Source organism: Lissotriton helveticus, chromosome 9 (assembly GCF_964261635.1).
Source record: "Lissotriton helveticus chromosome 9, aLisHel1.1, whole genome shotgun sequence".
Lineage (NCBI taxonomy): Eukaryota > Metazoa > Chordata > Amphibia > Caudata > Salamandridae > Lissotriton > Lissotriton helveticus.
Window position 1 is genome coordinate 275564315 of NC_136070.1, and position 12925 is coordinate 275577239.

The 12925-nt window shown below is 45.1% G+C and overlaps 2 protein-coding genes across 4 annotated transcripts in view; one reads left to right on the top strand and one right to left on the bottom strand.

Annotated features, from left to right (window-relative positions):
* The window catches only part of ALKBH1 (alkB homolog 1, histone H2A dioxygenase), a 53112-nt gene extending 49601 nt beyond the window's left edge, over positions 1-3511 (bottom strand). The window contains exon 1 of one of the 2 annotated variants that reach the window (XM_078659974.1): positions 3105-3511. In XM_078659974.1, the coding sequence (XP_078516100.1) occupies positions 3105-3242 (138 nt within the window). In that variant the 5' untranslated portion in view covers positions 3243-3511. Of the gene's footprint in view, positions 1-2248; positions 2690-3104 lie in introns of those variants that run through there. The other variant, XM_078659975.1, reaches the window with a different exon arrangement.
* Positions 1-12925, top strand: part of SLIRP (SRA stem-loop interacting RNA binding protein) — a 29759-nt gene that overhangs the window by 823 nt on the left and 16011 nt on the right. Inside the window, exon 1 of one of the 2 annotated variants that reach the window (XM_078659976.1) lies at positions 3752-3892. The exons of the other annotated variant lie outside the window; for it this stretch is intronic. Coding sequence (XP_078516102.1) covers positions 3829-3892 — 64 coding nt within the window. The 5' untranslated portion in view covers positions 3752-3828. Of the gene's footprint in view, positions 1-3751; positions 3893-12925 lie in introns of those variants that run through there. 2 annotated transcript variants of the gene reach the window in all.

Consider the following 12925-nt stretch of genomic DNA (forward strand, 5'->3'; position numbering starts at 1 on the left):
GCAGTGCATAATCCGAGTAACACAAGCCCAGCCCCTGCCATCTGAAGCCCCCCGAGGAATCAGATTTTTGCAAGCAGGAATAGGGAGGCGGGAGACTAGCCTAGAATTCAGTAGTCTCCCGCCTGAATCGGGAGGGTTGACATGTATGATGTGAGGGTTAGGGCCCTATGCCCTCATGCAGGACGAATGACCACACAGACATCAAGAGTATGGTACTGGAACTGGCTCAGGGCACATGCACCCTGCCCCTTTTATTAGCAGGGTCACCTGACCGGTGACACCTGTGATGAATGGGTGTGGGGTGGGTGTAAAGGCCAGCCCTCAGGGAGTGGCTGGTTACATAGGATATATGCTTGAACTCTAGACTGTGTCCAGCAGATCACTACATCCCTCCCAAATGTTATTGAAAAATAAATAAACAAAGTCCAACCTGTGGGAAAGAACAAACAGCAAAACAAAACACCACTGAGCCTCTTCAGGCAGTCTGCATGGGCACTGTTGCTCTGTCCTGCCTGGTCTCACGATGTTGGCGTCTATTTACACAGTTCATTGGGATGTGGTGCATCAGGAGCAGTGGTGGAGTCCGCTGCAGAGATATCTTTGAAAACGCCCTGTCTCCATTGATGGCCAACCTGCAAAAACGGAGCAAGACAGTGCGGTGGTTGAGTCTTCCTCAACCACCGTGGTGCTTCCCGGTACCTTCTGGGGAATGAGTTTCAGACTACTCTCTTGTGCCAGGACTCATCTCTCACAGGAATTTCCCTGAGGTTCTTTCTTCCGGGCTGCCACAGGACTGTGTGGGGCCTCTCATGGGCTGCATGAAGGAGTCACAGAGGAACTGCCATCAGGACCACATCCAAGTTGCTTGTGCAGCCACAAAGGGCTGTTGCCTAAGGATCTGTGTGCTCTGGCCATCGGACTTCGGAGCACCGGCATCTCCTAGATAGTCTTTGGATAACCAGTCTCCGTCCGCGACCTCAGTGCATCCTGGTGCCTGTTGTGGAGCTGCTGCATAAGCACCTCTTGTGTCAGGATTCCCTCTCACCGGAATTTCCGGATTCCTTGCGCCTGGATTGACATGGGCCCGTGTGGTTTGTTCTGAGCCTCTTATAAACCCAATAGAGGTCACTGAGGAAGTCTGAACAGGACCACGACCAAGTCTCTCGTGCAACCCCAGAAGTGGATGCTACAAATAGTTTAGTATGCTCTCTTCAGCAGGCTTCAGGTTCACTGGGTATAACAGAGGGTTTCAGGGTGGCAAGCCTCCCATGACGCCAGGGACGCCTTGTTACTCTCAAGGTGTTTTGCATAGTGCTCGATGCTGGATCTAGTGATGCACTTGACAACATTAACAATTTTTCATAAGTGTCAGGGATCTTCTGTGACTGGTCTATCACACTCTTTTCTCTCCTCTTCTTTCCTGTTTTTCTTTGTAATATGCCTTCTGTGGCCTTGTGCCACACTCTTCTGCTCATCACTATTACATGTGACGTGGCATCATGTCACTCTTCTCCTTTTTCTCCTTCTTCTTTGTGATGTAGCATTATGACATCTTGCCACACTCTTCTTCCCTATGCTATTACACAACATGGCATTGTGCCAGGCTCATCTCCCTTTTGACCAGGCCTCTTGATGTGAGGTGCACTTCACATAGACGTCCCTGGTCACATCCTACTCCTAGGACTGATTCTCTTCTCTTTTGTCTCCTGACTGGGCTTCTGAGTGTGACTTTCTCTTCACAGGGACCTCCATGGTCGTGTACGGTCCTCTCTATAGGACCTGACTCTTGTCCTGTTGGTAGGACATGACTCGTTCCTCGTAGACCTCTCACAGGTCTTCTTTCTCCTCACGGACTGCTCCCAAGTCCTGTCCCTTCCTTCAAGGATCTTCTTGGTGCTCCACTCTGTGGCTGGAGTGTTTTGCTGGCCACAGCATGCTCCCTTCTTCTACTTGCAAGAACTTGTAAATGGCTACGGGAAGGAGACTTCCCTGAGGGAGCCGCATGATGCACCGCACGCAAGTTAGGCGGGACACAGACGTGTGGGGATGACGGCTGAGGGGGCAGCCGCTCTGCGCTTTCCCAGGATATCCCCGGTGCTTATGGAGACAAACGTTTCCTCCGCTCAGGCAACAGTCCTACACCAGAAGGCTCTTCACCCTCCTTTCGCCCCGGGACGGCCGGTGGAGCACCTTGCGGGTGCCTCAGCAAACTGGGAAAGTGCATGCACAGTCCCAGTCTCTGTCGTACCTTGAGGATTGACCTGGGCTCGTTTGCTAGTCGGCAGGGCCCCCACCATGTCATGCTGTCCTCCTGTCCATGCGCCACTAGGCAGGCGGGTGGCAGTTGGGTCATCAGACTGCGGGGGAGCTTAGTCTCTTCTCTCTCTCTCTCCGCAGGGCCGATCAGTACAGTGGGCGGCTGTGTGGTATAGTTGGCGGAAGCCGTCGGACTTGTCCTCCAAGTAGCCTCATCCCTGCCCTGCTTCAGGTGCCATCGTTCAGGCAGCAGGGACGGGGTGCCTCAAGCTCAGGCCATTACCCCCCATAACAACATACATCAAACAGCTGACAGCTCCCACGTGGGGACTGACCTACTCAGCACCATTGTAGGGGTTGGGACCCTAAGCCCTCATGCAGGCTGCATGACCACACAGACACCAAGAATACGGTACTAACAGCACATGAACCCGGACCCTTTTTATTAGAAAGGTCACATGACCAGTGACAGCTGTGAAGGATGGGTGTGGGGTGGGCGTAGAGGCCATCCCTTGGGGAGTGGGTGGTTACATAGGGTTTTATGCTGGAACACTAGACCGTGTCAGCAATTATATGGTATTGTGTAAAAGATAAAAGCTTCACAAAAATCTTTGTAATATGCAAATCGAACTAACTTGCATCCAATGAACTAAAATATTGATTACAATTATTAAATACTTTTCAACTCTTAAACAAAACTCAACTTTAGCATTAGGTTTGTGTCTATTGCAGGGTTGACTGTCGCAGTCCATTTTCTATGTCCACTGTTTCTCAAAATCTAGTCCCTTCTCTAATATCTATATCGGACTTTTTTTTTAACGTTTAATCACAGATGATCAGGTTCTTACCTTGCTGTCAGTACCTCTATTAGGTGAGAAGTCGGTGACTGCAGAAAAGTCTGGTGCCGGATTTCGGCGCCGGTAAAATTTAAAAAGTTTCCTGAAGGCGTCCTCCCCCGATTCACGTGCCGACAATCCGGCTGCCATGTTTAATTAAAATAGCCTAACCTCAGTGTCGCGATTCGCGAACCAATCGGAGTCGACACCCTAAATTGCCACAACTGTCAAGGATAGATTTGTTCTACGTGACTCGTAGTACCTCAATGCCGCATAGAACAGCAGTGAATGAACGTGACACACCGGATGGAAACAAAAGACAGACCTGTATAGATGACCCATGTCGTTGGGACAGAAGTTGTTGCAAGATATTATTAACCGTGAATCATTTTAAATGTGATATTTCCTTAACTTTGTTGAAGACGGTAAACTTCTCCCATTTTCACTTAGCTTTGTTTTGCTACAGATGTTATGATAAGAATGTTTACGCACGTGAGTCTCGGCTAACAGTATTCCATAATTTTTGCTGTTTTGCTAGTCTTGCTTAAGTTTCAGTAAAGCACACTGTGTATGGCCTGCATAACAAAGTTTTTATTTCTATTTAAATATGGCCGCTCATAGGGAGACTTTGAATTATTAGAGCAGATTCGAAGATGACTGCCGCCCGTTTCAAGTGTAGTCTCTTTTCTATGTTTGTGCGGAAGGTCAGAGCCGCACGAATTGTGTCCTGTCAAAGATGGCGGCTTCCAAGAAGGTTTTCGAGGCGTTTGTGTCCCGGGTACCGTGGAGCTTGGCTAGCAGTAAGTGCCGGCGAGGGGTACGTTGCCGTAATACGTTTATCAGGCAGTAGATCGTCCTTGAGAGGGCTCAGTTGAGAAGTCCAAAAAGACGAGGGTAGGCCACCACGAGTGACCCAACTGTAAATCCCAACATTTGGGTGCGTCAAGTGGAATTATGCGTTTTTTAGATTGGGATAATTTAGTTGGGGGCTGGAGAAAAGGATTACATATATTTTCTCATTGTAAAATAGGAGTCTTGGATAGAGATCGTGCATACAATTCCTAATTCTGTGCTGTGTACAGCGTGCGATACTGAAAAGAACCTCGTGTAGTATTGCCCTCCAATATCTGCATTTGAAATTAAATATTAGTGGTGCGTGAGACAACCATAGGAACCAAGCTGATGGTAATAACGTCACCCTACCCCCAATAAGCTATTAAATCTTTAAATAACGGGAGCCTCTCAAACATTTCCCCGGGATTGTGTGGGTGTTAAATCCTAATTGCTAGTAACCACATGTGTGTGGCTGTGTGTCTGAAAGAGCCTGTGCTCGCATCCACATGGTTTAAATTTGGGATTATCCACACTTCTCAGTAACAAAGGGGCAGATTTACAAGCACTGGCGCATATCAGCAGAGATGCGTCAGATGAATTGCGTGATGGAAAAATAGCCTTGCGCCACCATGGATGTGTTGCATATACAATGCAGCGCACCGTGGCGCAAGGATAGACAAATGTGTGAAGCATCTGTTGGCAGAAAGGCAGCGCATTGCTAGAGTCGTGTCGTAAGCACGACGCAACTCCAGCAATGGTCTGGAATGCCTAATCTCATCAACCAGGAAAACGGTCACCCAGGCCCTCGTCACCAGCCGTCTGGACTACGGGAACGCCCTCTACGCTGGGACCACCGCCAAACTTCAGAAAAAACTCCAGCACATCCAGAATGCCTCAGCACGACTCATCTTGGACATCCCCCGACACAGCCACATCTCCGCCCACCTGAGGGACCTGCACTGGCTCCCCGTCAGCAAGAGGATCACGTTCAGACTCCTCACCCACGCACACAAGGCTCTCCACGACTTGGGCCCCGTATACCTCGACAACCGCCTCACGTTCTACACGCCAACCCCGCTCTGCCAGCCTTGCCCTCGCCACCGTCCCACGGATCCGCAGAACCACCACCGGAGGAAGATCCTTCACCTACCTGGCGGCCAAGACCTGGAACACCCTCCCCACCCACCTACGACGCACCCAAGACCATCTCTCCTTCAGGAAGCAACCTGGATTTTCGAGCAGTAGCAGCCCCCACCTCCCCCAGCGCCTTGAGACCCTAGCGGGTGAGTAGCGCGCTTTACAAATGTTCTTGATTGATTGATTGATGCTGCGTCACTCCTTACGCCTGCTTCAAGCAGGCGCAAGGTTTTGACGCAGTGGCGTCGTAAAAGTAACTCAGTGAAATCTTGTAGATTTCGCTGCGTCACTTTTACAAGGCTTCCTTGCGACGGAACGCCCACCCTGCATACATTATACTTGACGCAAGTATAATGTAGCGCGGGGCTTTACAACGTGACGCATCTCCCTAGATGCGTCACAGTTTAAATATGTTGCATCATGGCGCATTGTTTATGGTGCCGCTGCATCACAGAAGTGACGCAACAGAGGCATAAAGTTGTCGCAAGGGCCTTGTAAGTCTGCCCCAAAGTGTGTTACTCCTGCTGAAAAGTGCTGCTATACTCCCTTGCAAACCCAATAAAAAAAAGTGAAGGTACTAGGGGGCACATTTACAAGGAAGTGACGCATCTGCATAGATGCTTCAGTTTCCTTGCGCCAGCGGCAAATGTCCTTGCGACACCATGGATACGTTGTATTTACAACATAGTGCTCCATGGTGCAAGGATTAACATTCTGACTCATCTGTTGGCCCAAAAGTGACGCATTGCTGGAGTTGCTCATAAAAGTGACACAAGTCCAGTACATGGCTTTTTGTGTGGAGAACGCCCACCCTGCACACATTATACCTGATGCAGGTATAATGTGACGCTGGGCTGTACAACGTGACACAACTCCCTAGATGCATCACGTTGTAAACTGACTGCATTGTTTGCGCCACCGCTGCGTCAAAAAAAGTGACGCAGGGAGGCGCAAGGGCTTGAAAATCTGCCCCTCAGTACCTGCCTATTTAAAGCAGTATCCACAGTGCACTCCGTGCCGTTTTTCTCTACATTACCTATGATCTCACTGTGTTTTACATATCATTCAGTTGCATATCTATTTATAATGTGAGGAACATAGGGCTACAGTACACATAGAGCGCATAGCTGCCTCCTAAGAGGCATCCCAGCGCTAGTGGAAAGCTCGTAAGTAAAGGGGAGAAACTGTCTGTCTACACGCCAATTATATTGGGGTCAAAAAGTAGGGTTTTGAAATGGGGTCTGCAAGCTGAGCGGGAGTGCATTCCACAATGTGGTGGCAAGGTAGGTGAAGGAACGCCTGCTGCTTCTGGATTTGTGTATGCAGGGAACTAATAGCAATGTGAGATTGTTAGATCTCAGAGCTCTGGACTGAAGGTAGGGCTTGAATCTTCTCATGTAAAGAGAACCTTTATGAGTGAAGGCTCTGAAGGTGAGTGCCTTAAAATTGGATCCATTTCATGACAGGGAGCAAGTGGAGATGCCGAAGGTAAAGAGAGTCTGGTGAGTGCGGGGATCCTCAAGAAAAGTTGTGCGGCAGAGTTCTGGATAATTTGGAGCCGGGTTGAAAAGAGCTGGTAGGCCTAAATACAAACTGTTAGCATAATGTAGTTTGGCCCTAACCAGTGTGTGGATAACTGTTTTTCGTAAGTCCACAGGAATAAGGTGGAGCATCCGGCTGGGAGCTCTAAAGGTAGCAAAGCAGATACAGTCTTGAATAGGTGCTTAAATGTGAGAATAGAATAACATTTTACTTTGAGGTTTCTGGCCATCAGTGCTGGGGATTTGGGGGGTGGGGGGGGTAGCACTCAGTTTAGGTGGCCACTATAAGCTAGCCCGCAGTGATGGACTTGGTGCCAAAGTAAAGTATCACAGTTCTTTTTTGTTTAGTTTGATGCAGCTTCCCTCCATCCATTCTACCACTGCCTTCAAGCAGAGCTTGTGGAAGCTCAGGGTTGCTGGTACATTTTAATGTAAGGCCGAGAGGAGCTAGGTGTCATCCTCGTAAGAGACCACCCGCATCCCCAAGGTTTCCACCAGTTTTGCCAGAGTCTCAAGGTATATATTAAAAGGGATAAGTCTGAGTGCTGAACCCTGGGACACGCCGCAAGTCCGAAGTTTGGATGAAGGTGGAAGGAAGACTGCTTGAGAGCGATCAGACAGAAAAGATTTTAGCCAAATTAGATCCTGGTCTCTGATACCAATTCTCTCAATTCTATCTAGTAAAATAGCATGGGAATCAGTATTGATGGCTGAGGACAGATCCAAAAGCATGACCATCACACAGGAGCTCTGATCAATCTTTTTCTTAATGAATTCAGATACTTTGAGCAGGGCAATCTCAGTACTGTAACCCGCACAAAATCCCAATTGGGAGTTATGCAGGAGTAGTTTGGACTCTAAGAAATGTGACAACTGCTTGTTGACTATTTTCTCCAAAAGTTTAGCAACTGTATGAAGAAAAGTAATAGGTCTAAAGATGCTAAGGACTTTAGGATCAGCCAATGTTTTTTTACAGCAGGGAGCAGTAGCACGTGTTTCCCGCTTGCAGGAACAAACTCCAATTCCAGAGAGTTATTCATCAACATGTTGAGGGTGGGGTTGAACACATCAGAGGCCAGATTTTAAATTGCCGAAGGTTCCCCCCGTTCTCAACAGCCCTCGCAGGCTCAATATTATGATTGCAGGAAGTAGGATTAAGATTCAAGAAGCACACCCATAGTATATTCTCTAGCTGGGCACTTGTGGCTAGGCTTACTGGTAGCATGGCTGGGGATGGCCGAGATCCGGAAGCAGAAAGGCTTGGAGCACAAATCAACAAAAATGGTGTCGCCCAATGTGATCGTGGAAGTGGGAGCAGCATGTACAACCAAATACAAAAATTAAAAATAAATACTGCCCGAAACACTTTATTTTTTATTTTTATAAAAGCTGTTTTTTTCGCAGCACGCCCAGTCAATAAAAATACAGTATTTTTACTCATGTGCCAATAATCGGAGCATCAAGATGTTAAAACAGATTCAGAAAATTAAACGAAATGTGCAAAACAGCATCTCGCAGTGGGATCACGGGAAGGAATGCGGAAGTTGAAGCATAAAGATTAAAATAAAACTACCCTGAACACTGTTTTTTAAAACTGCTTTTTTCGCCGCACCCTCAGTCGTGTCAGTGTCCTTTGAGTCTATCCCTGACTTGTGGAAGAGCAGACAAGTTCCACACCCCTTATATAACACTTTGAATGGGTGAGAATAGAACTTCACCTAAAACTGAAAGGTTTATGCCCTATCTGTCTCGCAATACAATCCTAGAGATCAGTACAGCTGCAGTTTTATCACGGTTAAGAAATCGGCTACCGGGCTCGAAAAATCTACTCGGAATGTGAAGCAAGATTTATTCAGGACAAGCTATTTTTAGGAACTATTCGCCCATTCTGGCGAGCTGACAACCGGTGTTCTGCTTGCTCACAAAGTGAAAGAGCAATAAAGATGACTTTAAATCTTGTTATCTTGTCACATTTGCTGCCTTTCAGAGACCAGTCAAAAGTCAGTTTCTCCTTCTACATTTATTTTTCTTTCTGTGACTGAAGTTAGAGCGTTTTGTAACGTGAACTGTGTGACTGTTGAACTGTGCAAAGCATGTGAAATGAAAGGCTCCAAGATGTCAAGCTTATTTTCTAACACAACACTGACATAGCTAATAAGGTAACTGTTCAAATATTTTACTAGTTATGAAGACATATTTTTGTAATTCTGTGGTGAAAAAAATATTTTTATGGGAGCAAAACAAATTGGAACGCTTTACTTGGTGATGTGCAAATTTTAAATATTTTTGCTGAAACCCAATTTCCAAACGTTGTTTATGCGCTAATATCAGTAAAACTATGTTAGTGGGAAAGTTTTGTGGCCGTTTCAATGGAAAATATTCCATCTGTAAATGACAGCGCACTACCACATCATGCTTTAGTAATACATTTATGAACATTTAGTTTCTAATCATGAACTGGGAATTAATACTGCTCCTGCGCAGATAACCATGCTATTAGTGAACTAAGAGGCTAGCCAGGGATCATGTGTACCCTTTATATGGGCTTGATTCTTGTCATACATGGAGCAAACATTTAGTCTAGTAAATAAAGAGTTTTTTTGTACAGCAGAAACAGTGAACTTTGGTATTTGAAGGTGCTCTCTAATGTGATAATAAAGAAAAAGGCAGATCCATAAGATCCCTAGGATCACACGATTTGAGGCTAGTTCATGGGTCAAGTACTTTACAGTTAGGTCGAGTAGAATATTCAAGTTACTAGACCTGCAGGTATTTTTATGATTATTCTAGCCCTGGGCAACTTGCAACTCATGCAGTGCCTGCATTTTTGTTAGTGAGGGCTAGGTGTGGGGGCGTGGGTCCTTATCATGTTCAATGGTGAATTATCATGCTGGTGCTTGTTGCTGGAATTCCATTTTCTTTGGCCACAGCTGCAAAAGAACATGGGTCATAAGTACATTACGTTTGTTCTACTGGCTATGCCCTTGGCAACAAGCTTTGTCAAGGTGATGCATCTTTGCTAGCCTGATGCTGACATTTTGAAACTAGTTTTGATTCAGTGAGGTGAGCACGTCTCTGCATGTTCAATTGAGAGTCGCGTGTTCAAGATCAGTCACAAAACCCATATAGTAAGTGAGAGAGAGTGGAATGAGCAATGCAGCTTCATTCAGAAGGGGCATGGAAGTGGCCATCTTAAAGTCCGCTGTCCTGCATCCTCACCTACATGCTTGGGCTACACATAAACTGAGGGACTCCTATCATTCCATATTCCAGTTTCTCATCAAATTTGTGTGACTAATTTATACAATTACAATATTTATAAACTGATCAAGAAATAACCATTTCTTTGTCTGCTGGCTCTAATTATGTGATAGCGAAAATTCAACATTTAATATAGGTGGACAAATTAAAATCTCAGATCTACAATTCGTTAATCAATGACAAAGTAGTTTATAAATTCTGCTACTTATTTACGTGGATCAAGATACAACCATCTACTAAAGATACACCTTAGCCATTGGACCGTTTTTAAACATTTATTATTTTAAGGAAACCACCTATATGTATTTAACAATTTTCCATATTAAGTCTTCACAACCAGGATATAAGTTGATTGACTGGAATTAGAATTCTGTGCAGCGGCTAACCCACTTTTGCCTTTATATGAAACAGGCCTTAGGGGAAAGTGCTACCCATTAGCTAATACTTTAACAGTTTTGATCCTACTATGGTTGCATTATCCACATCACTGGGGATTACGTATGTGCCTATTTTGTGAATTCTAGTGCTGTCTTCAATGGTGTGAATAGTGGAGCTTTTTGGAACCAATTAAAAAGGTGAGGAACAGCTAGCTGTCCAGTTGTGCAATAACATGTAGGGCAGTACCTTTTCACCAAGTTTGGCTTTGCTCCTATGTCCACAATTATGAGAAAATCAGAGGCAATGGTGTCATTACATAGACAACATTTTATCTTCTTGACAGCTAACGAAGATGAAGCGCTTTAGTTTATAAAATGGATCAACACTCAGGACACACATCTTAAACTCACCCTCTCATTAAGTAGTCACCAACTGTCAGTCTTATTCTATAGCATTAAGCTCAAGAACGTCAGCCTTGCCTTAGAGGTCTTTAACAAACCAACCGATTGTAATCTGCTGCTAGGAATCAGTAGTTCACATTCATGTTCTCTGTGGGGGAATCTTCTCTATGGTCTGTTTTCCCAGCTTCATCAGCATTATATGAAAATGACTAGATACAACGAACTGTCTGTAAACTGCAGGATAGAAATTGTCCTGTAAGAATTACCAACGGGGCAAAGAAACAAGGACTAGGTAACACTCAAGGCCATTTTTAAAAATAACATCCAGATACCTAGTGATATTACCTGTGTGACAACATATTCATGTAAATCTAATGATATTATAAGAAAATTAGTAACACATATTGGTGTTGTCTGAACACGGGCCCAGCAGACCTACCAAACCCCCCTTTTCTTTTAATCAGGGTAAACACCACTGGTATTCATTGGTACTCATTTGATTTAGGACAAAGCTTAGAACTCAACCGTAACAAGCGATTTAGAGCCTGCCTCTGGTAGTCTGCCTCTAACCTTGTTGGAGGTGCAGTGTGTCCTTTTACAGTTGCAACTAATGAAATGGACTTAGGATCCATGTACCTATGGCAACACAGTAAATATGCTTATTGTGATACAGAGAATGCCATCTACATGATCACTTGCCCCTTTGACCTCTGATATAGAAGCATAACCATAAAGAAGGCAAAATAAAAATTGAGAACATAGAAGTAACATTAGATGTTGTCACACTAATGCCCAAATGAGCTGCCATTTTCTTGGACAGGGACATGATGAAGAGTACCTAGAATGAGTGATGCTTGAAAATTTTGAATGACTATAAGACCTGGATACCAACAGCTGTGGATAAAGGAGCAACAGTGGGTATATGCGTTAAGAACACCGCCTGAATGATGAGAGTCCCTGGTCTCAGTTGAAGGACAAATAATACTTATGATTTCTTAATTGCTCCGTATTACTTGACATGATTTCGAGACCATGCAATAGTTTATATTTATATGAGGTATATCACAAAAACACTTTTTTTTAGTTGGCCCATGAATGGCTCTACATATTCCACCATAAGTATGGCACATTTGGGCACATGATCTTATAGTATTTCAAAGATAACTTTATAAGACAGAAGCTTGCTGGCCGAGCATGTCATCTCTGCATAAAGCGGCCACATTGTATATCCAGTTCACCTAGGTATCTATGAAATAGAGAAGACCCTTTTATTTTCTTACATGGAAACACCATTGTATATTCTGCAGCTTTCAAGAATACTTTATTCTTCTGGATCCGATCCTTGAAAAGGCTATGTCCTCAATGCACCCGATCCAATGAGGGATTTGCAAGAAGCCTGGGAAGACTAGGTCTGGACCGAAGCAATAAAAAGCCAGAGGGAGGTAGCAGTCGGAGTGAGATTTCGACTCGTCCAACTAAGGATCCTGTATAGATCTTACTCTATGGGAATGCTGATGTATAAGTTAGGGCGTATCCCTACAAACCTGTGTCACAGAGGCTGCAACCAAAAAGCAAATTTTCCCCAATCATTTGGAGATGCCCAGTTATACAGCAATACTGGGGAAAGGTGATACGAATCATGTCAGATGTCCAGGGGCAAAAAATTCCCACGGAGGCCAGATGGCATATCCTGTGTGTGGTGGGTGAACAGGCTTGGAAAATATATCAAAACATTTGGTTAATGGTGGCAGCAATAATAGCCAAAAGAAATATCGCCAGAGCGTGAGGGCCCAACCTCCCCTTTGGTAGGTTAATGTAAGACTGACCTGGACAGCAGTACAGCTGAAAAGGTTGTCGATGAGAGAGAGAGAGAGAGAGAGAGAGAGAGAGAGAGAGAGGCTGCCCACAAAAATGGGGAAAAATATGTAACAGCTGGGTGAAATACAGAGGCCTCGGAAATATGGCAGGGGTGGTGGGGGGGACCAATGTTAACAGGTGAAGTGAGATGATTACCAACTACCACTTGCCTAACTAGGGTACGATCTGGAATAAATGCTGAAATACATGAAAGTAGACTCGAAATGTAAAGTTTTCTGCATGAAATCAATCTCCTGTGTATGGAACACTATACGTTGCAACTAACAACGTTTGAATGAATGAATGAATGAAATGGCTTTTATAACGCGCAACTATGCCCAATGGGCGTCAAGGCGCCTAACTCAAACAACTAGCTAGGGGTAGTCAGATACAAGAGCTTACTGATATGCTTTAATGAAACACC